The 26,622-nt window shown below is 40.1% G+C and overlaps 1 protein-coding gene and 1 long non-coding RNA gene across 4 annotated transcripts in view; one reads left to right on the top strand and one right to left on the bottom strand.

The window, feature by feature from the left end:
- Positions 1 to 21,225, bottom strand: part of LOC123455328 — a 35,610-nt gene extending 14,385 nt beyond the window's left edge. Inside the window, exons 1-2 of one of the 2 annotated variants that reach the window (XR_006633840.1) lie at positions 21,133 to 21,225; positions 19,551 to 19,625 (exon numbers count right to left, since the gene is read on the bottom strand). This is a non-coding gene — a long non-coding RNA (uncharacterized LOC123455328). Of the gene's footprint in view, positions 1 to 19,550; positions 19,626 to 20,041; positions 20,189 to 21,132 lie in introns of those variants that run through there. The other variant, XR_006633841.1, reaches the window with a different exon arrangement.
- Positions 21,226 to 21,309: 84 nt separating this feature from the next.
- Orc5 (origin recognition complex subunit 5) overlaps positions 21,310 to 26,622 on the top strand; it is a 57,148-nt gene continuing 51,835 nt past the window's right edge. Inside the window, exons 1-3 of one of the 2 annotated variants that reach the window (XM_004652887.2) lie at positions 21,310 to 21,477; positions 22,236 to 22,328; positions 26,062 to 26,262. In XM_004652887.2, the coding sequence (XP_004652944.1) occupies positions 21,406 to 21,477; positions 22,236 to 22,328; positions 26,062 to 26,262 (366 nt within the window). In that variant the 5' untranslated portion in view covers positions 21,310 to 21,405. The remainder of the gene's footprint in view (positions 21,478 to 22,235; positions 22,329 to 26,061; positions 26,263 to 26,622) is intronic. The other variant, XM_045135804.1, reaches the window with a different exon arrangement.

The raw sequence follows: 26,622 nt of genomic DNA, 5'->3' as shown, positions 1-26,622 counted from the left end.
TTGGAGTGATGTATTCCAAATTCTGGAAGATAACAACTGTCAACCAAGGTTACTTTATCCTGCAAAGCTATCCATTCAAATAGACAGAGAAATAAGGACATTCCATGACAAAAGCAGATTAAAGGAGTATTTGAAGACAAAACCAGCTCTACAGAAAATACATAAAAGAATCCACCTTTCAATAATATCACTTACTATCAATGGCCTCAATGCCCCAACCAAAAGACATAGGTTGGCAGACTGGGTTAAAAAGCAGGATCCTACAATTTGTTGTTTCCAAGAAACTCACCTTTCTACAAAGGATGGGCATTATTTTAGGGTGAAAGGTTGGAAAACAGTGTTTCAAACAAATGGGCCTAGAAAACAAGCAGGGGTTGCTATCCTAATATCTGACAAGTAGACTTCAGTCCAATGTTAGTCAACAAAGACAAGGAGGGTCACTTTATATTGATTAAGGGCACACTCCAACAGGAGGACATTACAATCCTAAACATATATGCACCTAACATGGGGGCTCCCAAATTCATCAAACAAACACTATTAGAACTAATGTTACATATAACACCAAACACAGTGGTAGTAGGTGACTTCAACACCCCACTCTCATCAATTGACAGATCATCCAGGGAAAAAATAAACAGAGAGGCATCTGGATGAAGAGGTCATAGAAGGAATGGACCTAACAGATATATACAGTATATTTCATCCAAATGTTGAAGAATATACATTCTTTTCAGCAGCACATGGAACATTCTCTAAAATAGACCATATATTAGGACACAAAGCAAATCTTAACAAATACAGGAAAATTAAAATAATTCCTTGCATTCTCTCTGACCACAATGGAATCAAACTACAAATCAATAGCAAGAGAGGCTATAGAGCATATACAAAATCATGGAAGCTAAAAAATACACTACTAAATGATGAATGGGTCAATGAAGAAATCAAGAAGGAAATCAAACAATTTATAGAGTCAAATGATAATGAGAACACAACATACCAAAATCTCTGGGACACAATGAAGGCAGTTCTAAGAGGTAAATTTATAGCCTTAAGTGCCTATATTAAGAAATTAAAAAGGTCGCAAGTAAACGACCTAATGCTTCACCCTAAAACCTTCAAAAAAGAACAAGGCAAACCAAAAATCAGTAGATGGGAAGAAATAATAAAGACTGGGGCAGAAATTAATGAAATAGAAACAACAACAACAAGAAAACAATCCAAAGAATTAATGAAACAAAGAGTTGGTTCTTTGAAAGGATAAACAAGATTGATAAACCCTTAGCAAATCTGACCAAAGGAAAGGGGGAAGAGACACAAATTAATAAATTAGAGATGAAAAAGGTTACATCATAACAGATGCCAGAGCAATTCAACAAATCATAGGGACATACTATAAACGCATATACTCCACAAAGTATGAAAATCTGAAAGAAATGGATGAGTTCCTTGATTTATATGACCTACCTAAATTAAATCAAGATGAGATTATTCACTTAAATAGACCTATAACAACCATGGAGATCTGAACAGTTATCAAAAATCTCCCAACTAAAAAAAGCCCAGGCCCAGATTGATACACTGCTGAATTTTACCAGACCTTCAAGGAAGAGCTAACACCATTGCTTCTTATGTTTTTCCATGAAATAGAAAAAGAAGGAATTCTACCAAACTCCTTCTATGAAGCCAGCATTACCCTAATACCAAAACCAGACAAAGATAGGACATAAAAAGAAAATTACAGACCAATCTCCCTCACGAACATAGATGCAAAAATTCTCAACAAAATATTGGTAAACAGAAAACAAGAATATATCAGAAAGATCATTCACCCTGATCAAGTAGGCTTTATCCCAGAGATGCAGGGATGGTTCAATATATGCAAATCTATAAATGTAATACATCATATAAATGGATTGCAAGACAAAAATCACATGATCATCTCATTAGATGCAGAGAAAGCATTTGACAAAATCCAACATCCCTTCATGATAAAAGTCCTACAGAGACTGGGAATAGAAGGAACATATCTCAATATAATAAAAGCTATTTATGACAAGCCTACAGCCAACATATTACTAAATGGGGAAAAACTGGAAGCTTTTCCACTAAAATCAGGAACAAGACAAGGGTGTCCACTGTCCCCACTTTTATTTAATATAGTTCTGGAAGTCTTAGCCATAGCAATAAGGCAAGAGACACACATAAAAGGGATACAAGTTGGAAAGGAAGAGATCAAGTTATCATTATTTGCAGGTGACATGATTCTATATATAAAGGACCCTAAAGCTCTACCAGCAAACTGTTAGAGCTGATAAAAACCTATAGCCATGTAGCAGGATACAAAATAAATACACAGAAATCAGTAGCCTTCATATATGCTAACAACAAACACAGAGAGGATGAAATCAGAGAATCACTCCCATTCACAATTGCATCAAAAAAAAATAATAAAGTACCTTAGAATAAACCTAACCAAGGAAGTAAAGAATCTCTACAATGAGAACTGTAAAACACTCAAGCGAGAAATTACAGAAGACACTAGGAAGTGGAAAAACATCCTTTGTTCCTGGATTGGAAGAATCAATATTGTGAAAATGGCAATCTTACCAAAAGCAATCTACACATTTAATGCAATCCCCATAAAAATTCCAAAGGCATTCTTCATGGAAATAGAAAAATAATCCAAAAATTCATTTGGAATCGCAAAAAACCTCGAATATCTAAAATAATACTAAGCAACAAAAATAAGGCTGGTGGTATCACCATACCTGATTTTAACCTATACTACAGATCCATAGTAACAAAAACAGTGTGGTACTGGCACAAAAGCAGACATGTAGATCAATGGAACAGAATAGAGGACCCAGATGTAAGTCCAGGTGGCTATAGCCACCTGATATTCGATAAAAATGCCAAAAATACTCATTGGAGAAAAGACAGCCTCTTCAGCAAATGGTTTTGGGAAAACTGGATATATATCTGCAGAAGAATGAAAATAGAGTCTTCTCTCTTGCCATGCACAAGAATTAAGTCCCAATGGATTAAAGACTTTAACATCAGACCTGAAACTCTGAAACTGCTATAGGAAAAAGTAGGGGAAATCCTTCAACACATTGGTCTTGGCAAAGACTTTCTGAATACAACCCCAATTGCTCAGGCAATAAAACCACAGATCAATCACTGGGACCTCATGAAATTACAAAGATTTTGCACTGCAAAGGACACAGTGAAAAAAGCAAAGAGGCAACCTACAGAATGGGAAAAAATCTTCACCAGCTATATATCTGATAGAGGATTAATATCTAGGATTTACAAAGAACTCAAAAAGTTAAATAATGAGGAATCAAACAAGCCAATCAAAAAATGGGCTATGGAGCTAAATAGAGCATTCTCAAAGGAAGAAATATGAATGGCATATAAGTATCTAAAAATGTTCTACGTCACTAGTTATCAGGGAAATGTAGATTAAAACTACATTGAGATTCTATCTCACTCCTGTCAGATTGGCCACCATCATGAAAACAAATGATCATAAATGTTGGCGGGGATGTGGAAAAAGAGGAACCCTTCTGCACTGCTGGTGGGAATGCAATCTGGTCCAGCCATTGTGGAAATCAGTGTGGAGGTTCCTAAAACAGCTAAAGATTGATCTACCATATAACCCAGCTATAGCACTCCTAGGCATATATCCAAAGGAATCATCTCATTTCCTTAGAAGTATGTGCTCAACCATGTTTATTGCTGCTCAATTTATAATAGCTGGGAAATGGAACCAGCCTAGATGTCCCTCAACTGATGAGTGGATAATGAAGATGTGGCACATTTATACAATGGAGTTCTACTCAGCGGTAAAGAAAAATGAAGTTATGAAATTTGCAGAAAAATGGATGGACCTGGAAAGGATTATACTAAGTGAGGCAACCCAGGCCCAGAAAGCCAAGTACCACATGTTTTCCCTCATATGTGGATCCTAGCTGCAGATGATTGGGCTTCTGCATGAGAAGGAAAAAACTCAGTAGCAGAGGCCAGTAAGTTAAAAAGGAGATATAAAGGGAAGAGAAAGCAAGGGAGGAGGGTACTTAATAGGTTGGTATTGTATATATGTAAGCAGAATGATTGAGATGGGGAGGGGGTATGATGGAGAATGGAATTTCAAATGGGAAAGTGGGGGGGGGAGGGTATTACAATGGGATTTTTTTTATACTCATGGAAAAACATTAATAAAAATTGAGAAAAAAAAAATAAAAAAATTAAGAAAAAAAAAAAGCACTTAGCACAGCATCACTTAAGAAGGGGGCCGAGAGATACTGAATCCAGCCCGAGATGATCCTGAATGTGAAACAGGTGTGCAGGATGGATGAAATCCTAAAGCCAGAGTGAGCAGAAGGTAACCTCAGGAGGCAACCAAGGCGCAGCGGGGGCGGGGGGAGTGAGAAAACAGTCAGCAGCTGAAAGTAAAGACCATTAGCAAGATGCTGGAAGTGATGTTCGCTAAGAGCCTAGCAGTATATGGAAGAAGGTCTAGGGCCCCTTTGACAGCTCGTCTTGTAAAGGCTGCCAAAGGACCTTTGGGGAATTGCTGGGTTAGAACTTTGCCCTAGCACGTGTATACCCTGGTTAGGAAGATGAGAGCGTTAGTTACATCTTACTCTGATCTGTTGACGAAATAAGGCTGGCAACAGTCACACCCCTCCTTCAGCTTGCAAACATTACCCTGGCATATATGGTTAATAAGAATCTCTACAGGACAGACACACTTCCAAGTAGCAAGTGGTGATGGAAGATTCCAAGCCAGTCAGCTCCTGTGGAGAGTTCCTTCAAGCTCACAGCAATGGTAATACCTAAGAAACACATTGCACATCTCAAAGATAAGCATTTCATATCTGTTATGGTAGATAATTTTAAATTATACTTGTCTGCCTAGTTATATCTCCGTTGCTCACCAAAGCATTTGAGCTGGTTGGCATTAATACTTTCCTACAAAAGTCTTCGTTTTACGGATGCGTCCTCAAACTGTGACATTAGCCCCCAGCTGTCTTTTCACACTGTGCAGTGGCTGTAAGGAGGCCTACGTAGCTCAGTGTCTTGCTTCTTGATTTTTGTGGATTCTTGTCTGAGTCTTTATCTCTTAGAGTATCTCCTTTGTGGCTATCAACTCTGAGCTTGATCTTCTCATTTAAAAAACCAACCATTTTCTGACTTAGGTGCATTCCTATTCCATTTTCTTCACTGCTTCCCCACCCCCGCTGCAGTGTCTTTTTTGAAAAAAAAAAATGCAATAACTGTGTGGTCTCAGCCCAACAAAATGGCTTAGTTGTATTCCAGGATTAATCTGAAAAATTACTTTCTACTAATAAGCTGCCGGGTGGATCATATCCACTGCACACTCCTGTCTCCCACCCCTGACTTCCATTGCAAGGTCATAGAACACAGTCTCTGGTTCCCTTTTAGTTCCCAAAGTGTGAATAAAGCCTAGCCAACAGGGACTTTTTATCCTGGACTGGTTATTCCCTTGGCTGGCCAGCTTATAAAATAGAGAACCAGGGAGCTCCAGCTACAGGCTCTTTCCTCACAGTTCTTTGTTGCATGTCTATCCTCAGAAAGAGACCAGGCTCCAAGTTAATTAAGCTCCAAAGTTATCATCCTGTACCTTGGCTTGGATGTTATATTTCCATGTGGTTGGAACTAGTGACTTGACAAGTCTGTCAGGAAGTTACTTTGTCTATGAGCCAGTAATATCAGATCATAGTTCCACAGCCATTTTTATGAAAACCTTTATGGTTAAATCTTTTTACTTCATAATTACAAAGATTTTATAAAGAAAATTAAAGACTGGGTCTGGAGAAATGGCTTAGCTGTTAAAATGCTTGCCTGCAAATCCAGAGGAACTCAGTCCAGTTCGATGCCCCAGGACCCATGTAAATTAGGCGCACACGGTGGGATATGCATCTGGGGTTCGTTTGCAGTGGCTGGAAGCCCTGGCATGCCCATTCTCCCCCCCCCCTCTTCCTCCCTCTTTCCCTATCACAAATAAAAATAAGATATTAACAAAAATTGAAGACTGGGAAGATAGCTCCGCAGGTAGTGTGGGCCAGGCAGCATGGGGACCTGAGTTACGATACTCAGATCCTTCATAAAGTGTCAGAAGCTGTGGTAATCTCAGCACATCTATGGCGACACAGGAGGCAGAGACAGTCATTTCCTGGAACTCAGTCCAGCTAACCTGGTGAACAATGACAGACCCTCCCTCACATAAAATAGAAGATGAGCAACACAGAAGTTGTTCTGAGCTCCACATGAGCACTGTAGCGCACCATAATCACATACGTGAACACACATACACACACACACAGCAAAAAAGATAATATGGTACATGAACTATATTCGATGTCCGCAGAAAGTCTGAAATAACACTATATAACCAAACAGATTGATCTTTCTCCAGCAAGACATAAAACTCATATGATGTAGCCAGGCATGGTGGCACACGCCTTTAATCCCAGCACTTGGGAGGCAGAGGTAGGAGGATTGCCGAGAGTTTGAAGCCACCCTGAGACTACATAGTGAATTCCAGGTCAGCCTGAGCTAGAGTGAGACCTTACCTTAGAAAACCAAAAAAAAAAAAAAAAAAAAAAAACAACAACAATAAAAAAAAACTCATATGCTGTAAGACAAACAGTACTTTTTATATTGTCACTGTTGTGGAAAAGTGTCCTTGACTTCCACCTTTTGTGCTTTCAATGCCATGAAGCATCTCTGATGGTTTCTTCAAGGGATGGATTCTTGCCAGTGTGACGTCCTCTGGGACCTCATCATCCTTCCTTTGCTTATATCCATAAGTTCACCTTCACAGAGTCCCCTGGCTGAGTTGTTCTAGAGTGTCTTGATTGGTGACAATGTTTACATTATTTCCTCTATGGCTCTGCTGATGGATGACTCAGCTGTGACTGTCGGTCTCATCACTTCTATTTTTTTGCACTTTCACTTTTGCTGACCAACTCAATCTTTAGGGCACCCTTTTCATAAAATGCCATGTGACTTTTTCACTGGGAGACATGAAAACAACACATACACACATATATATGTTCTGCTGGTTATGTGATATCTTAAATTTTTTTGTTTATTTTTATTTATTTATTTGAGAATGACAGACAGAGAGAAGGAGACAGAGAGAGAGAGAGAATGGGTGCACCAGGGCTTCCAGCCACTGCAAATGAACTCCAGACGCCTGCATCCCCTTGTGTATCTGGCTAATGTGGGTCCTGGGAAATCGAGCTTCGAGCCTGGGTCCTTAGACCTCATAGGCAAGCGCTTAACCACTAAGCCATCTCTCCAGCCCTTGTGTGAGATCTTAATAATGAATGCATGATGGTCAGCCATGGACAGCCTTAGAGAGAATCAATGTGATTGGTTTCTAATCATGATGCTCATCTGTTCTTTGCAGTGAATTATGGGCTCTGTACTTTCCGCAATTATTTGCAGTTAGCATTCCATGGTAACTTAAGTTGAAGTCAAATAGTTGGGAGGCTTATTTTTAAACTAAAGCATATGACTGAAACATGTGAATACTGGAAAGGTGAAAAATGACAAATTACTTAATTGGCATGTACTGCTTGTACTTATAAAACCTAGGGCAGTAATTGAAACATACATTGTAATATAAGTGGAAAATTGCTAAGAAAATAAGGAATGATATTCGTAATAACTACCTTAAATTTATCCACATAAATACAATTAGAAGGACTGGGGAAAAATTTTGTTTAAAACTATAATACCTTAGCAAAAGTCATACAGAAAAACATGAAGAAATGGAGACAGCAAGAATCAATGCCCTACTGATATCAATTCTCTCTCAAGTCTACCTATAAAGTTAATGTAACTCCAATTCAAAAGTGCTAGTAACTTCTAGACAATTTATAACTGCAATGAAGCAGACCCCTTAATTATGAATCTAAAACCAAGACCAAGCCATAAGCAAAATGCTAATAGAGATTATTATAAAATATGTATTTCTTAGGCCAGGCGTGGTGGCACATGCCTTTAATTCAAGGACTTGGGAGGCAGAGATAGGAGGATCACCATGAGTTTTGAGGCCACCCTGAGACTACATAGTGAATTCCAGGTCAGCCTGAGCTAGAGTGAGACTGTACCTCGAAAACCAACAACAATAAAAACAAATAAAATATGTATTTCTTGAAATGAAAATGACCTCTTACAAAAGCCATGTTACCATACAGACAGAACCCTAAAACATCTTTGCAGTATATGTGACAGAAAATGACTAATATTTATTTATAACATAAAAGAGGTCTTATGAGCAGCAATATGGGTGAATCTCAAAATAATTATGCTAAATAGAAAAGGCCAGATAAAAGGAGACTAAGGGCAAACATCCATTTATATAAAACTCTAGAAAATGCAAACTAGTTTGTAGTAACGGGAAATAGATCAATGGTATTCTTGAGTTGGAGTAGAGTACAGGAGTAGAAAAATGAAGGGTCATAGTAAAACTTTTTAGTGTGATAAGCATGCTCATTATGTAGATTATGGTACAATAACACAAGTATTTACTACTCAAAATATATCAAATCACATTCCTTAAATATGCAAATTATACCTCACAAGGTTTAAAAATAAACTCAAACAAAAATAAAAGCCAGTAAAAATAAGTAAAGAGAGACTCTCTGACCAGCTGAGCCGCCTGTGGGGAGCTCTATGCAGCCACGGTGAGTCACCCGTAATGTTGGGGTGGGCTTTTCAGTGACACAACTTCCTTTGAGGCATACATGCTCCTATAAGCAACTCCTCATCCTGTTCTGAACCCCAATAAACACATTGGTTCCCACAAAAATTAAGACAAGTACATGTATAGTCAACCCATAAAAGAAAGTCAGTGGCCAATAAACTAAGAAGATATCAATAAATAAGCAATCAAGACCATGAAACTTCAAATAATGAAAAATTTAAATGTTTGTTTCTCCAGTGGGAAAAAGCAAATATTTATAATATTTAGTGATGAGGTATGTAGAGGAAATAGGCACTCTCTGTAGGATTGTAGCTTGGGGGATTAACTTGGCTATATCTATGAAAATCAAAGTTATGTTTATCATTTAATACATTTCTAGGAATCTATCTTATGGTAACAATAACACAAATGAGTATATATACACATCTTTTGTGACATTTGAAATAATACTACCAAAAATAAAACAAATTATCAATGGAATTAAAAATATTGAATCACTAGATATTATCCAGCTGTTAAATGGAATGAGGTAGATACATATGTACTTAATTGGAACAATATCCATGATTATTCCCAAGTGAAAAAGCAAATTGAAGAGAGTAGTATTTTAATTAAAAATTATTATGCTTATTATGCTTGAGTGCATGGGTGCATGGAAGCTTGGAATTAGCAAAAACAAATGACAGAGAAGAGATTTTCACTTTTCTAAAGTTTTCAGATTTACATTTTCTTTTTCCTTTATGAAAGTTTACATAAGATTTTATCTATACAAACTTTTAAAAATTTTATTACTATCATTATTTTATTTTATTATTTTATTGTTTTTATTTATTATATTATTATTTTATTTTTGAGAGAGAGTGAAAGAGGCAGAGAGAGAGAAAATGGGCATGCCAGGGCTTTTCAGCCACTGTGAGCAAATTCCAGATGCGTGCGCCCCCTTGTGCACATGTGCAACATTGCACACTTGCATCACTGTGTGCCTGGCTACATGGGACCTGGAGATTCAAACATCCATCCTTAGGCTTCACAGGCAGCCGCCTTAGCTGCTAAGCCATCTCTCCAGCACCCCCAAAATAATTTTCTATATTTTTTATATTTTTATTTGTTTATTTTCAAGCAGATAGAGAATAGGCATGCATGCTGGGGCCTCCAGCCACTGCAAAGGAACTTGGGATGCATGGGCCACTTTGTGCATCTGGCTTTACCTGGGTATTGGGGAGCCAAACCCAGGTTGCTAGGCTTTACAGGCAAATGCTTTAACCACTTAGCCATCTCTCCAACCTGAAAACTTTTTAAGTGAGCTAAAATGTAAAGTGGATAGTTTTCACTTTATTCCCCTAGGGAAAAAGACCTTTTGAATATATAGACTCTTACCAGCCATCTTCCACTTTGCCGTTCAGGCCCATGTTTTATACCTGTCCTTTTCAATCCTGTCACATTACCCATTACTAGTATCATTATCATTTTTGGTAGATAATGATTTCGATTTAACTATGCTGATCTCTTTATTTCCCACATGGTTCCTTTCATTTCACACCCTCCTTCTGATATTTCTCTTCTTTTTAAAGTACAACCTTTACAAGTTCCTTATGTTCAGATTTGTTGCTGAAAAATTATTTCTATTTATCAAAGTTTTGAGTTTGCTCTTATTCTTTGAAGAAGGTTTTCTGAGTACAGAATTTGAGATGGGCATTTTTTTTTTTCCTTTGGCATTTTATAGCTATCCTCCTTCTGACGTTGATTGCTTAGAATGCAGTCTGCTGACATTCTATTCCTGGTTTCTGTAAGGTATCTGATGTTTCTCTGGCTCTGTTTTTGTGATTCTGTTTTGTTTTGGTTTTGGTGACTTACAGTTTGGTGAGGTAGATAAACGGAATTCTGCCAGAGGCATAGGTAAGGTATACGCTGCACTGAAGGGCCTGGAAAACAAAGGAACGTGAATGTCTGCATTCTTCACGCCACAGAGGCACTATGGGACATACATGTTGGAGTGAAGAGAAAGTTCTTTCTTCCTGGGGCAAGCCTGAGAATTATAGATTACCTATTGTCTGGAAAATATTAACACATATGTCAGCTGCTTAGAAGAATTTTCTGAGACGCCAGCTAAAAGTTACAGTCGGCCGGGCGTGGTGGTGCACGCCTTTGATCCCAGCACTTGGGAGGCAGTGGTAGGAGGATGGCTGTGAGTTCGAGGCCACCCTGAGACTCCATAGTGAATTCCAGGCCGGCCTGGGCTAGAGTGAGACCCTACCTCGCAAAAAACAAAAAAACAAAACAAAAAATGTTACGGTCTTTCCTGCACAAGAGAGAAGGTAGCTCTTGTTCCAAACTAGGACGGACAACAGAGACCCGCAGCGTCTGATCTTCCGATGGCTGTGCCACCATTCATTCCATCCACCGACCTCCTGTCTCATCTCATCTCCCATCTGACTTAAGAAGAAAGAGCCTTTCTTTTTTTGCCTCTGCTTCATGCTCTCGAGCCTTGATTTTCGGGACCAGGTTTGTGTAGGGTCTGTCCTGTCCTTTGAGGGGGCGAATTCGAGTCCTCTTCTCGGAGTGGGGAACGCGAATAGATCTGGAATTGTCATTTTGACTCCAAGGGCGACATCTAGAGACCGAGAAGCGTATCTGCGGCACTTCCACTGTCCCAGGTCTCCTTTCAGCTGAGGTCCTTCCCCTGGTGACCTGCTGCCCAGGTCAGAGCGGCCCGAGGCGGGCCTTTGACTCCTCCTGCTGCACATTTCACTCCGCATTTCAGTCGCCTCGGCCTTCCATTCTCAAGGCCATCAGCAGGAAGTTGTTGTGATCAGCCAAAGCACCCCAAAGTTAACCTGCTGCAGGAGCCTGCGTCGCCGTGAGCACCAGCAAAGCCTAGGAGGTGAAGGATGAGGAACGAGGGCATGGACCACCCAGCCTCCCCTCTGCCCACCAAACAGACCCGAGCAGCGAAAGGACCCCCCGGCTACCTGCTGGCAGCGCTGCCCCCCGGGGGCTCACTCACCGGGGCCTAGGAAAGGTCTGGAGGGCCAGGACCCGGGCCATCGCCTCTAAACCGCACAGAACTTCCCCATGTCCAAGACCTACTTTGCTATGATCTTTCTCGCGACTTCCTTCACTCTCCCCTGATCTTCCCAGAGTTGTGTGAGGGTTCCCCTCTGCAAAGAGCTCCAGGTCTTCTCTTTCCCATTTTCCCAGTCTCAGCAGCTGTTGTGGATCATGACTTTTGTTGTTGTTGTTTGTTTGTTTTTCGAGGTAGGGTCTCATTCTAGCTCAGGCTGACCTGGAATTCACTATGTAGTCTCAGGGTGGCCTCGAACTCACGGTGATCCTCCTACCTCTGCTTCCCGAGTGCTGGGATTAAAGGTGTGTGAGCTACCACGCCCTGCAAGGGATCATGGAGATATATATATATATATATATATATACATACACATACATATATATATACACACACACACACATATATATATATATATCAGTCCTGTCACATTCTTTCTCTCTTCGCTATCACTGCAGCTGACTGAAATCCAGTCCATGGCCAAGGGAAAAAAAAAAAAAATCAACTCATCATTCTCCTTGACAACCCCTTTTTTCCTGATGGAGAGAGGTTTTCCTGACTTGGCAGGCTGTCTCCAGGTGGAGCAGCTGCAGGCTCAGAGAAAGCACCTTTGCTCCAGTCCAGAACAGGGAGAAAGTGACTTCCGCTTCGTGGTGATCAGCTCTACAACTTAAGAGCAAGCCTTGTTATTAGTTAACCTGAGTCTATGGTGCCTGTCCGAGGTACTTTTCTTGAGAGAAAGTGTCCACTAATTTCTGGTAATTTCAGACGGCATTATTGACTTGAGACCAATCACCCCATTTCAGGCTGCCTAGTTCAATCTGGAAGTCCCAGCTCACTGAAATATTTTGTTTCTCAACTCCCTTCTTCTATCTTACAGTATCCACTCTCTTTGAATGATTTCACTGATGTTATTTTAACAACGTTTAAATGTTAATGACACTTAAATCTGTGCACTTAGTTTAAATAGCTTCCCTCAGCGTCAGAACCATTTAGCCAACCCAGCATCACCATTTGGATGTCTTCCAGGCCCCTTGGATTTGGCCTGCCTCTCTTCCCAAACTGTTCCTCCTGGTAGGTACCTGGTAAGCGCCAGATGGAACTGTTCCCCTCAGAATCCTGACATTCTATTGTCTCCCGTCTCTTTAAACAATTGGGACAAGTCTGCTACCTAAATAGCTCCCAACCTGTGTATTTCTCTTCATTTCCTCTTCCTATTGTTAGATCATTCAATAATGGCTTCATTGCATATTTAGGATATTAGCAGAGTATGGAACCCTCAGAAACAACCTCCTCACTGGTTAACATGTGTGGCTAGATGTCACATAAGAACTGTACCATTCACTAGATAAAAAGACCAACTGAATGAACGTCGTAAAACTAAAATATTGAAGGGTTTGCACTGCCCTGATCCCAGGAAATAGTAGATAAACTAATGTAAGCAGAAGAAATTATCTATAGAGAATACCTCCACACAAGCCCTTTTTAAATTATATTTTAATTTCTCATAAAGTAGAAGGTTCCTTTATGGCACTTTTATTTATCCTTAGTTTTGATTAATCCTCCTTCCCTTCCCCTTCTCCCTCCCAAACCCTACCTTGATTCTTGCTGAAAACTTTTCCTCAACTATTATCCCCCTCTCTTTTCACATCACATGTGTTCTGCCTTCTTCCCCCTCCCCCCTTAAAACCTCTTTCCCCTTTCAATCCATGGTCCCTAGCTTCCTGGCATCTAAAAATGCTCCCTCCAACTTAAACACACAAATCTAAAATTTCCAAGCCAGGATATGTACGCATATATGCAAGAACATGCGAGTTTGTCGTTTTGATTTCATAGTGCTTGATGATTTCTTAGTCCTCATTTGTGCAACATCTGATCTAGCCTTGCTTATTTTTCCTTGTAGCATCATGGATGCGTTTAGTCCTCTCTTCAGCCTGAAGTATTCCTCCCAGTATTCTCTGCAGAGATGGTTTTGTGGTCATAATTTTTTTAAACCTGTGTATCAGTTATTTCTTCATTACTGGGACAAAATAGTAGTTTATGGAAGGAAAGGGGTTTGCTTTTGGCTTAGAGTTACAGAGGGCAGAGTCCATCATGACAGGGAAAGCATGGCAGCAACAAGAAGCTGGCATTACATCATCACATTGGCAGGCAGAGAGACAAAGCACTACATGGGCCAGGCTGAGAAAAGCCTCAAGGCCCACCTCCAGTGACACACTTCCTCCAGCAAGGTTCCACAACTTTTTCAAACAGCATCGCCAGCTGAGGGCTAAACATTCACAGACACACTAGTCTATGCAAACCATCACATTATGCTTCTGGTCTCTAGATACCTGTGTGCATCTCTTTATTTATTTTTTATTTTAGAGACAGAAAGGGAGAGAGAATTGGCATGCCAGGGCTTCAGCCACTGCAATCAAACTCCAGACCCTTGCACCACCTAGTGGGCATGTGCAACCTTGCGCCTGACCTTTTGTGCATCTGGCTTATGTGGGATCTGGAGAGTCGAACATGCATCCTTAGACTTTGCAAGGAAGCACCTTAACTGCTAAGCCATCTTTCCAGCCCTCATGTCCATCTCTTGATGCAAAACATATTCAGCCCAATTTTAAAAGTCCCTATTATTTTGACCAGTTTCAACACTGTTCAAAAGTCCAAAGTTTGTGCTGGAGAGATGACTCTGTGGTTAAGAGCACTTGCTGTTTAAGCATGAGGGCCTTTTGGGCTGGAGAGCACTGCTTGACTCTTGGAACACATGTAAAAAGCTGGGTGTGACTGTACACATCTGTAACCCAAATATTCAGGGGGCAGAGACCAGAGAATTGCTGGGGTTGCTAAGCAATGGCAGTTCCAGGTTGAGATCTCATCTCAAGGAAATATGCAGATCAGTGAGAAGAGGATACCCAACATTCTCCTCTAACCTATGCACTCATGCACATGGGGCACATGCATCTACATACACCACACAACACACACACCACACCATACTCTACACACATGTGCATGCATGCGTGCACACACACACACACAGACACACACACACACACACACACACACACAGAAAGAGAGAGAGAGAAAAAGACTATCCCAAGTCTTATCCGAGGCCCAAGTTAATCTCTTAATGGTAATCCCAATACAAATCAAAATACAAGTTGTATACTTTGAATATATAATGGCCCAGAATAAACATTTTCATTCCATTCCCACACAGAGGAATAAGTGTATAGTAAGGAAAGATTGAACCAATGCAAGATGAAATCTGAGCACGGGCAACATCAAAGCGTGTGAGTCCGTGTCAAGTATCTGGACTTAGGATAAACTCCTCTGGGCTCCAAAAGGTTTGGGTAGCTCTGCTCCTCCAACTGTGCTGCCTGTATCCTTTCTGGACCAGATCTGACCTGAACTCGTAGCTTTACTTGACAGATGTCCCATGGTCCTGGCATCTCTAACATCCTGAGGTTTCCATTGCAATTAGGGTTCTCCACAGCTTAAGGGATGAAGACCCTGTCTCACAATGCTTACCTTTAGTGGGTCTGTGGAATTACATTGTTGTCGCATTACCCAGGAGAAGAGAGAGAGAGAAGGAGGAGGAGGAAGAGGAGGAGATATAAGAGGGAGGGGAGGGAAGAGGAGAGGAAGAGGAAGAGAGAGAAAGTGAGGCTAAAAAACCTCAAGGGCCTGTCTCCAGTGACATACTTCCCCCAGCAAGGTTTTAATTCCTTTTCAAATAGCACCACCAACTAGGGATTAAGTATTCAAACACATTAAGTCTATGGGGGACCATTTTACATTCAAATATCACAACTGCTGTTTTCATGGGAAGTTTTTCTCTCTTCTTCAATTATGATATAAAGTTTTGCCATATAGTTTTGGTAGTCTGGGCTGGCCGCTGAGGTCTTTCAGGACATAAAAAGCATCATTCTAAGCCCTTCTGGCTTTTAAACTTTCCACAGAAAAGATCAGCTGTGACTCTGGTAGGACTTCCCTTATTTACCCTCTCTCTTGCAGCCTTCAATGCATTTTCTTTGATTTTAGTACACTTACTTTGTTCTGTTTATTCAGCGTGCTTTTGTTTTTATTTTGGTTTTGGTTATTTGAGGCAGGGTTTCACTCTATAGCCCCAGGCTAGCCTGGAACTCAGCAATTCTCTTTACCTCAGCCTCCCAAGTGCTGTGATTAAAAGGCATAGCACCATTTCCTGCTGTAGTAACCTTTCCCTTATTTAGTATTTTAACTTTCATTTTGAGGTTTTTTTGTTTTGTTTTTTTGGTCAGGGTCTGACTATCTCAGTCTGACCAGAAGTCACTCTGTAGCCCAGGCTGGCACTGAATACATGGTGATCATCCTACCTTCGCCTCCTGCATGCTGGGCTTATAGACACAGGCACAAGTCACCATGCTCAGCTTAGTGTTTTAATTTTTAAATGCCTCTGTGTTTTAAGTCCTACTTGATTCAATTAATACTGCTGCCGGTATTAACTGTGACCTTTCCAACATTACAAATATCCAAACTTAAAATCCTTCAAGAGCTCCCTGTAATTTTCAAGATCAGGTATAAACACTGTCATGGTATGAATGAATTTACTTGTCTCCTACCTTCTGCCATTTTCTTCTAGAACTTTATCTCTCACCCTGGAACATTGACCAGTACAACAAAATTGCTCAGTGATTATCTGGTATGTGAATGTATGTGATATGCTTAACATAGTTACCAACCCACAGGCAATATATGGCAATATTTCATTCATTAACATGACCAAACTCATGGTAATTCTTGTCTTCATGATCCTACAATTTCAAGGATCAGGAGATTAAGTACTGAGCAAAATCAAGACAAATCCCTGCCTTCTACTGTGGTGTCTGAATTCTAAAGAGGATAATTAGGTTGTCGAGGAAGTCCAACAGGGTCAGGAATAAATTCTTGAGATGTCAATATTTGAGGTAAATATTACTTTTACATAAACACACACACTTTACAGGTGAGGAGACAAGCTTTAAAAACTAAATGTGCCAGCTGTATCAATTACCAAGTGTTCAAGACAAGATTGTAACCCAGGTCTGTTGAAGACTTGACCTTGCACATTATTATCTAGTGAATAATAAAATATTCATGAATGGGCTGGAGAGATGGCTTAGCGGGTTAAGCACTTGCCTGTGAAGCCTAAGAACCCCGGTTCGAGGCTTGACTCCCCAGGACCCACATCAGCCAGATGCACAAGGGGGCGAACGCATCTGGAGTTCGTCTGCAGTGGCTGGAGGCCCTGGAACGCCCATTCTCTCTCTCTCTCCCCCCACCCCCGTCTGTTGCTCTCAAATAAATAAATAAAAATGAACAAAAGAAAAAAAAATTTTAAATCATGAATATGCACCAGAAGTGACTATAATATCATTTAATAAGTGTTAATTTAGCCTACAAAATAACTTTCCCTTAGACATGCAGCATTAAACATTATTTTTATTTTTATTTTTATTCATTTATTTGAAAGTGACGGACAGAGAGAGAGAGAAGAGAAAAGAGGCAGATAGAGAGAGAATGGCTGCACCAGGGCCTCCAGCCACTGCAAACGAACTCCAGACACATGCTCCCCCTTGTGCATCTGGTTAACATGGGTCCTGGGGAATCGAGCCTCAAACTGGGGTCCTTAGGAGTCACAGGCAAGCACTTAACCACTAAGCCATCTTACAGCCTGCATTAAACATTTTTGAAGAAGTTATATATAAAACTTGATTGGGCTGTGGTAGCATAGAGCTAGCTGAATTTCTTTTTTCAACTTAATATTGATGTAAGTTTACTCTGATTGGGAATCTTCTTATATTTCACTATGTAAATCACTTTTTAAAAAGAATTGTTTGGGCTGGAGAGATGGCTTAGCAGTTAAGGCTGTTGTCTACAAAGCCTAAAGACCCAGGTTCGATTCCCCAGTAACCATGTAAGCCAGATGCACATGGTGGCACATGCATCTAGCTTCATTTGCAGTAGCTAGAGACCCTAACACTCATTGTCTCTCTCTCTCATAAATATTTTTTAAAATTTATTTATCTGCAATCAGAGAAAGAGAGAGAGAATGAGTGGGCATTGAATGGGCATGCTGGGGCCTCTAGCCACTGCAAACTTTAGATGCACACACTGCTTTGTACATCTAGCTTTATGTGGGTTCTGGGGGAGCAAACCAGGGTTGTTAGGCTGTGAAGGCAAGTGCTTTCACCACTGGTCCATCTCTCCAGACCATAAACCACCTTTGAATATAATTTTACTATATTCTCTTATTACTTGATTTTTCTTTTGTGAAATATGAAATAAATTTGAGTTCAGATCAACTTCAATTTATATGTATTATTAAGAGTTCTAGCCGGGCATGGTGGTGCACGCCTTTAATACCAGCACTCAGGAGGGAGAGGTAGGAGGATGGCCATGAGTTCAAGGCCACCCTGAGACTACATAGTGAATTCCAGGTCAGCCTGAGCTAGAGTGAAACCCTACCTTGAAAAACCAAACCAAACCAAACCAAAACAAAACAAAACAACAACAACAAAAAAAGTTCTAGTAACTTTTAGCTGTGGTCAGGGAATATGAGGTATTGAAAATCATAGTCCTACAATAAGAACCCCACACCTACAGCTACATCTTGACAATTTGTCCAACAAAAAAATATTTTTGTGGGGCTATATTCAGTGAAATTCAAATGTAATATTATAGAAAACATAAGACATACTATATTTTAAGCTAAACACAAAGAGAAAATTAGTTGTGAAAATGTATTTCTTAAGATTTATTCAATCATGTAATAATTTTAAAAGTGTTATTAATATACATTTGTTTTCTGAGGCTTGATATTAGTAGCACTCAATAAGCCTTGACATATCCTCACAAGGACAGTTACAGTATATCTTTTGGTTACATTATATCACTCTGTGTGTGTGTTAACTGGTTTTGCTATAAGGGTAATACTGACTTCATAAAAGGAGTTTGATATCATTCCTCTCTTATTGTACAGGATAGTGTGAGAAGTATTGGTGTGAGCTCTCCTTTGAAAATCTGGTAAAATTCACAAGTGACTTTATCTAAGCCTGAACTTTTTTTTCAGTTGGAAGATTTTCACAATAACTCAATTTTATTGCTTGTGATAGATCTGTTGAAATGATTCATCTCGTCTTGGCTTAATTTTGGTAGGTCACATGTATTTACAAATTCATCCATTTATTTTAGATGTTCTAATTTATTCATGTATACATTTTAAGGTGCATCCTTATGATTTTAAAAATATTTATTTTAGTTAGTTGAGACAGAAAGAGAGAGAGAAAAATGGGTGTGCGTGGCCTCCATCTGTCTTAAATGAACACCAGATGCATGTACCACCTTGTGCATCTGGCTTGCGTGGGTACTGGAAATTTGAACCTGGGCCCTTCGGCTTTGCAACCTCAACAACTAAGCCATGTGCCCAGCCCTAATTTTATGAATGTCATTATCTGTCATAATGGTTCCTTTTTAATCTCTACTTTTATCAACTTGGGCCTTCTTTCTCCTTTAAACTTCGACAACTTCCACACACATAACTATGCATAATGTACCCTGGTCATAATTCCCTCCCACCACCTTCCTTTGTGACCCCTCTTCTATCCCTTCTCCACCAAACCCCTTGTTCTTTCCAATTAACCTTTTTCTATATTGATGTCATCTTTTTCCTTCTTAATTTGGTGGATAAGCAGTAGTATAATCACACAATAGGTTTCTACTCACCAACAAAAAGAATGTACTCTTCTGTGTATTTGATTTGAGGTCTTTGTGGTAGAACTGGGTTACTTCAAATAAAATCTAAAAGGACGATAGGCAGAGAAAAAGAACACGTTTCTTAGACTATGCTGTTTAGAAAATACAGCTTAAGAGTGATGGAAATGCTGGTATTTTTACCTGAAAGATTCAAGTAAGTGGAAGCAAAGTATGAGGAAAGGTAGCAGTGAGGCAGAGGGAAACACGAAGCTGAAGTACTGCTGTTCCACGGGAGCCATGCATACTCAGGGTAAGTGCATCTGACCACCATGTGCCATTTCCCCAGGCTCCTCTAAAAACAGCCTCACAAAGCAGTGCATGGGAAAATGCCTATAATAACCATGCCACTGTGTGAATGTGAGGGGAGGAAATGTGTATATCTCCCTGCAATGTACTATTCCTGATTGCTTAAATTTGCTACAAGGAATCACTCTCCCCTCCCCCCCACCCCAGGAAGTTACCTTCTCTTACTTCTGTGCTGTCCCTTTCAATAGCTGGGCAAGTGGCAAGAGGACCAGAATCTTTCCATGAGAACTCCCTGGTCACCCAAGTTTAATGTTGGCTACAGAAAAGAAGGCTCAGTACTCTTCTGTGTATTTGATTTGAGGTCTTTGCGGTAGAACTGGGTAGGTTCAAATAAAAGGAATATAGGCAGAGAAAAATAGAGCCACTTGAAGATCTTGTTATTTGAAGGAGGCACTCAATTCATTTGATGAATAAATAATTTATGAAATTTAGAAGAAAGCATGATTGTAGGCGACAAAGTAGACATATATGGGAGACAGTAAGACAATTAAAGACTGTTGTTTTCTACATGCATCTCAGGGAGACAGAATTGGACTAATCAGTTTGACAGACTATGACACATGATCACGACTATGCACAGCCCTCTATTATTTTAATTCATTTGAAATTTTGTTGAGATGACTACATGCAATTAATGGCATAGATTCAAAGTGTAGAATTTGATGGTTTGAGAGATGTTCGATGAATCCATCACAGTAATTAAGATACTTAATATATCCATTGTACTAGTTTCCAAGGGCCACTCTAATAAAGTGCCACAGACTAGGTGATAAAAAAAAAAAACATAAATTTATTTTCCAGTAGTTCTGAAGGTTAAAAGTCCAAAACCAGGATATGAGCAGTTGCTTCCCGAGGCTTCTAAGAGAGAATCTAAACCCCAGCTTCTGGCAAGGGCCTGTAATTTCTTGGCATGTACATGTTTCACTCCAATACTCATCACCACTTTGACTTGGCATTCTCCAAGGTCCCTGTGTCTTCACATGACCTCTTGCACAAAGACACCAACGCTATTGGAATAGTGAAAGTCATCTCATCTTCAGCTTGTAAATACCCTTCTCTCCTACATCAACCACTTCCTCAAATGCTCTCAGGCTTCTCCATAATCCCTCCTTTCTATCTTTTTGTACTGGATGCCACGAATTCCCCACCTTCTCGGTAGAGGAAAACCTCATGTTGTTGTCGTTGCTGTTTTTTTGGTGTTGGGGGGCAATACTCCTTGTCTGTTTGCACCCCTACCTAGCCTCACCTTCCGGTGCAGAGCTTACAAGCCGGCTGCGCTCCGGGGCCCGCGCCGACCAGCGAGCGGCCAGCAGCGACGCCGTGAGAGGCTAGAGCGGCTCCGACGCACCGCGTGCGCGATGACGTCACCGGGACGCGCCGAGCCCCGCCCACAGCTCGGCGGGCCTGCGGTTTCCGGCGCGCGCACGGCCTGCCCGGGGCAGAGAGCCTTGCTTCCCTGAGCGCTCCCCGGCTCCTCGTCGGTGAGCGGCGCTGCGCTCCGCCCGCGGTACCCGCCAAAATGCCTCACCTGGAGAATCTGGTGCTCTGTCGAGAGTCCCAAGTGTCCACCTTGAAGTCCCTGTTTGGAGAGGTACTGGGGGCCAAGCGGTCCTTCCCACATCCCAGAGGCGAACGTTGCCGTGGTCTGTTCCGGTTCTTTCGGTGGCGTGTGGGTCGTGGGTCAGGGCTTTTAAGATGAGGTGCTGCACACCTGTCCCACAAGGTGCCCAGAGTGTCCATTTCAAAAGAGCCTTGGACATGCTAGGCAAACACACTACAGCTGAGCTTACCCTTGCCATTCCTAGTATGTACTTTTACATATATTGTTATTCAGATTTCACCAGTATTTGGTGAAAAATACACAGTAATGCTAGAGTGAATGGAATAAGTGGTTATACATAATTAAAAACGTTCCATAAGTTTTCCTAATAATGAGGACTCAAAATACCTTTTAAAAATTCTGTGATTATATAGGTTTAGTTTCAATCATTAAAATGTGAATAGTGAAGTCATAACCTGTAAAATCATTTAGATTGTTTGATAAGGAGTATAGGTAACATTATATTAGGAAGTTCAGCATACAAGAGTTTATATATGTAAACCTGCATAATAATAAAAGTATAAATATAAAATACATAGCATAAAATAGCCAAATAAAATTTTACAGGATAATTTCATAAAATGCTTAGAGTTCAATTTAAGTAAATTTGAAATGTGAAGAACTCACTGCCTATTCATTGTTAAAGTAATTTGGATTGGATATTTTGTTGTACCATGTAAAACTTCCTCACATGTTGATGAATATTCATGTACTAAGTTTTAAAGACTGTCATGTCTTTTTCTCCCTAGAGACATCATTTCAGCTTTCCATCGATTTTTATTTATGGACATACTGCCAGCGGAAAGACTTATGTAACACAAACTTTGTTGAAAACTTTAGAGGTAAGAACACTCAGATTCCTAGAGATGGAAGGAATCTAAGTTATTTGATTAACCTTTGTTCATTTTATCATAAACTGCTAATTACTAAATAACTTGAGTACTGGTATTAGAAAGTTTTTTTTATTTTTTAATTTTTTTTATAGGGCCTTTGGCCACTGCGGACAAACTCCAGACACATGTATCACTTTGTGCATCTGGCTTATGGGGGTTCTGGGAAATCAAACCTGAGGTCTTTAGCTCTGCAGACAAGCACCTTAACTGCTAAGTGACCTTTCCAGCCCAGAAAGTTGTTTTTTAAGTTGAGCCAAATTTTCTCTCTTCATCTGATATTAGGGTGCACCGGGGACACAAGTAACAAAACTCTTTAAAATACTAAAATTTGTTTCTTTTACATTTACATGACTCAGTTTCTTTGTCATTTTCCATTTATGATATTGATGCTGATAATTCTGAATTTTCACAAATGCAAAACTGGACACGTGGCATTATTCTCACATTTCTTGTCTCCGTATATGATCTTAGCCATTGATGTAATTGTGCAGAACTGCTCTTAGTTCTTTCTTCATTGTCCTTCATCTAGTCAGGCGAGCCGTAACACAGCCCATCAGTTTTGCTCCCTTAAAGTAGTGAGTCCTCTGCCTTTTTCATAACCAGTGCTGCAATCTTAGGTCCCTTTACTGTTGTTCCTTCTAAGAATTCCTGCCCGTTTCCCAGTTGCCGCCCACTCTTCATCCTGTGTCCTGCCCTTGCGAATCTCCTGTGAGATCTCCAGGGCAGTGTTCAAGTGATTTGCCTGATATAGAAGACCTTTCATGAGCTGAATTCAGTTTATCTTTTATAACATAGTGGTTAAGAGTTTGGGTTAAGAGCTGGAGTCTGGCAGATTCATGCTCCTTTTGATTCATCACCTAATACTTTCCCCATCTTCAAACTGGGGCTAATTGTAATAGCCTTTGGTATTATTATAAGAAGCAAATGTTAATTATATTACATTTAAAAATGCAATTATTTTATTCAGTTTAATAGCCACTGAGTAAAGGTTAAGTTCTACTATTTATGAAAATTACTATACACTTTCATATCTAAAGCATATCATATCTATATCTAAAGCCAGGGGTAGATAGCATCTATTTGAATAGGTAAGGCCATGATGCAGAGAACCTGAGTGTCCAGAACCAGGTGGCCAGCCCACAGACTCCAGTTTGCTAAGCCTGGTCTTACTGTAGCTCCCGGATGCCTGTTTAGAGTGGCTTACTGAACTGCTGGTGTTTTTTTTTTTTAATTAAAATTTTTTTTTGTTCATTTTTTATTTATTTTTTTGATAGTGACAGAGAGAGAGAGAAAGAGACAGAGAGAGAGAGATTGAGAACGGGCGCGCCAGGGCTTCCAGCCACTGCAAACGAACTCCAGATGCATGCGCCCTCTTGTGCATCTGGCTAACGTGGGTCCTGGGGAACTGAGCCTCGAACCAGGGTCCTTAGGCTTCACAGGCAAGCGCTTAACCGCTAAGCCATCTCTCCAGCCCCTGCTGGTGGTTTTGCTCTCTTTCAAACCCCCGCACATGATGCCCCCTCTGCTTGGAATGGCTTTCCCATACTTTCCCATACTTCCTCACCCTTCTATTACCATATTGCTTGACAACTGCTTATTTATTTTGCCCGGCCATTTTTTCTACTTCTGAGAAGTGTGCTTCCTGACTTCCTGTGCTATGTGAAAATGTCTTGGTTTTGCAGCCACAGCGTTCTTAGCTTAATTCTGTCACAATAGTTATCTCTCTCCATTTTAGACTTGAGTTTTTGTTTTTTGTTGTTTTTTTTTTTTTTTTTTGAGATCATCTCCAGCATCACATACAGTACTTGGTACCTTTTAAGTTGTGGATATTAGTCTTTGGTCCCAATGATTAGTGGTGTGTATATATCTGAGCTTCATACCTGACTTCAGAGTCTGGGTATAAGGTCCTGGCCCAGACATTTGCATTTGTGATCTTATGTGAAGGATCCAGAAAATTATGTTAAAGACATGAAACTCCAATAAAGAAGTTTCATTTTTTTTTGTTTGTTTTTCAAGGTAGGGTCTTACTCTGGCTCAGGCTAACCTGGAATTCACTGTGTAGTCGCAGGGTGGGCTCGAACTCTCCGTGATCCTCCTACCTCTGCCTCCCTTTGCTGGGATTAAAGGCATGCGCCACCACGCCCGGCTCAAGAAGTTTCATTTTTGAAAGCTGGATTCCATTTTTTAACATTTTAGAACTTTGTTCCCACTGTAAAATAAAATTATCATTACTTCTGGTACAACTACACAAATATGTGATTAGAGAATACTATTATTAAAAGTCATGGATAGCACAAAAGAAAACAAGATACTTAACAGAGACATTGTGGACTCTTCTACGTAAGAAAATAAGGGTGAAGGGGGCTGGCAAATGTTGATGAAACTGCCCAAGTAAGTATAACATAGCTGTTTACACTGGTACTCAGAAAAGCTTTGTTAATTGGATAATGAGGATTTAGAATGCCACGGAAAACAGTTACAGGTTTTGTTTTAGTGCCAAATGGCATAAGTTATCTTCCTCTCAATGATTAGTATTGCTTTTGTGATTTTATTTTAATAACAGATTATATTTGTTTTGATTCTTTACTGCTTTTGGAATTGCCTCATTTTGATATTTCTTTAAATATTGGTCTAATCCATGTATCTCATAGAAGTTTTTTTAACCTAGAATCTTTCATCTTGAAAAATACATCTTAAAATTATAAATATGGAGCTCACACCTTTAATCCCAACATTCGGGAGCCAGAGGATCACTGTGAGTTCAGGCTAGCCTGTGACTACATAATGAAGTCCAGGTCAGTGTGAGCTAGAGTGAGACTATCTCAAAACACTGAAAAATAAAAAGGTTATAAATGTAAAAATTCCACTAAGGACTTTTGTATTCAGTTGTGCTTAGGTTTCTTTATAAGAATTATTTAGAGGAAAATACAAGTTCACTTTAGTTGCTGATAGAAAACAAATGACAAACTCAAATCATTAAAGTGATTTTAAGAAAGAAATTGTTAAGGCTAGAGAGATGGCTTAGTGGTTAAGGTACTTGCCTGTAAAGCCAAAGGACCTAGGTTTAATTCTCCAGTACCTACATAAGCTAGGTGCACAAGATGGTGCATGCATCTGGAGTTCATTTGCAGCAGCTGAATGCTGTGGTACACTCATTCTCTCTTTTTTTCGCTGTCTGCCTCTCTCTGTCTCTTAAGTAAATAAAAAATAATAATATAAAGTAAGAAAGAAATAGTTATACAAAGGCTGAGGTAGTTTTAAGGAGATCAAGAAAAGATAGTGACTGATTGTGACCTTTATTCCGTGCAGAACTTCAGAGACCTTAGACAGTAGCTATTACTGGAACCCAGAAAGAGAAGCCTTATAAGAGGGCATACCCAATTGGAGCTTTGGTAGAAGAATGTAGACACTGCCAAACTGTACCCTAGGGTAGGGTGCCAAGGGAATAATTTGCCTCCTTCTCCCTCTTACAGTCTCTTGCTGCTGCTTCCTATTGACATTTCCGACCAGAGCCAGAAACCAAGAGGCCAGATGATAGAGTCCATATTGGGCAGGCTCTTAGGACACAGGGTTGTTTGAAGAACAGTGGGGTATAGATTTAGAATGTCAGTTAGAGACTATCCATCAGAGCTCGTGTGTGTGTGTGTGTTTTACTTATACTTTATTTTATTTTCGTTTTCAGCTCCCACATGTCTTTGTGAATTGTGTTGAATGTTTTACCTTGAGGCTACTTTTGGAGCAAATTTTAAACAAGTTGAACCATCTTAGTTCTTCAGAGGAGGGATGCTCTACTGAAATAACCTGTGAAACATTTAATGACTTTGTTCGTGCTTTTAAACAAGTAACCACAGCTGAAAGTCTTAAGGATCAAACTGTATACATTGTAAGTAATTTGTTTGTATAATCTCTACTTTGTGACTGTGTTAGATCAACTTTAATGTATTTCAGCCCATTTTAAAAATTTTTTTTGGTTTGTTTATTTATTTGAGCAACAGAGAGAGAGAGAGAGAATGGGCACGCCAGGGCCTCCAGCCACTGCAAACGAACTCCAGATGTATGTGCCCCCTTGTGCATCTGGCTAACGTGGGTCCTGGGGAATTGAGCCTCGAGCCGGGGTCCTCAGGCTCCACAGGTGAGTGCTTAACCGCTAAGCCATCTCTCCAGCCCTTCAGCCCATTTTTATAATGCCCTGTGGAAGATTTTTTTAAAATAATTTTATTGGGCTGGAGAGAAGGCGTTAGCC

The sequence above is a fragment of the Jaculus jaculus genome, chromosome 16 (genome assembly GCF_020740685.1).
Source record: "Jaculus jaculus isolate mJacJac1 chromosome 16, mJacJac1.mat.Y.cur, whole genome shotgun sequence".
In the NCBI taxonomy this organism is placed as follows: domain Eukaryota; kingdom Metazoa; phylum Chordata; class Mammalia; order Rodentia; family Dipodidae; genus Jaculus; species Jaculus jaculus.
This window is presented reverse-complemented; position numbering and strand designations above follow the sequence as displayed.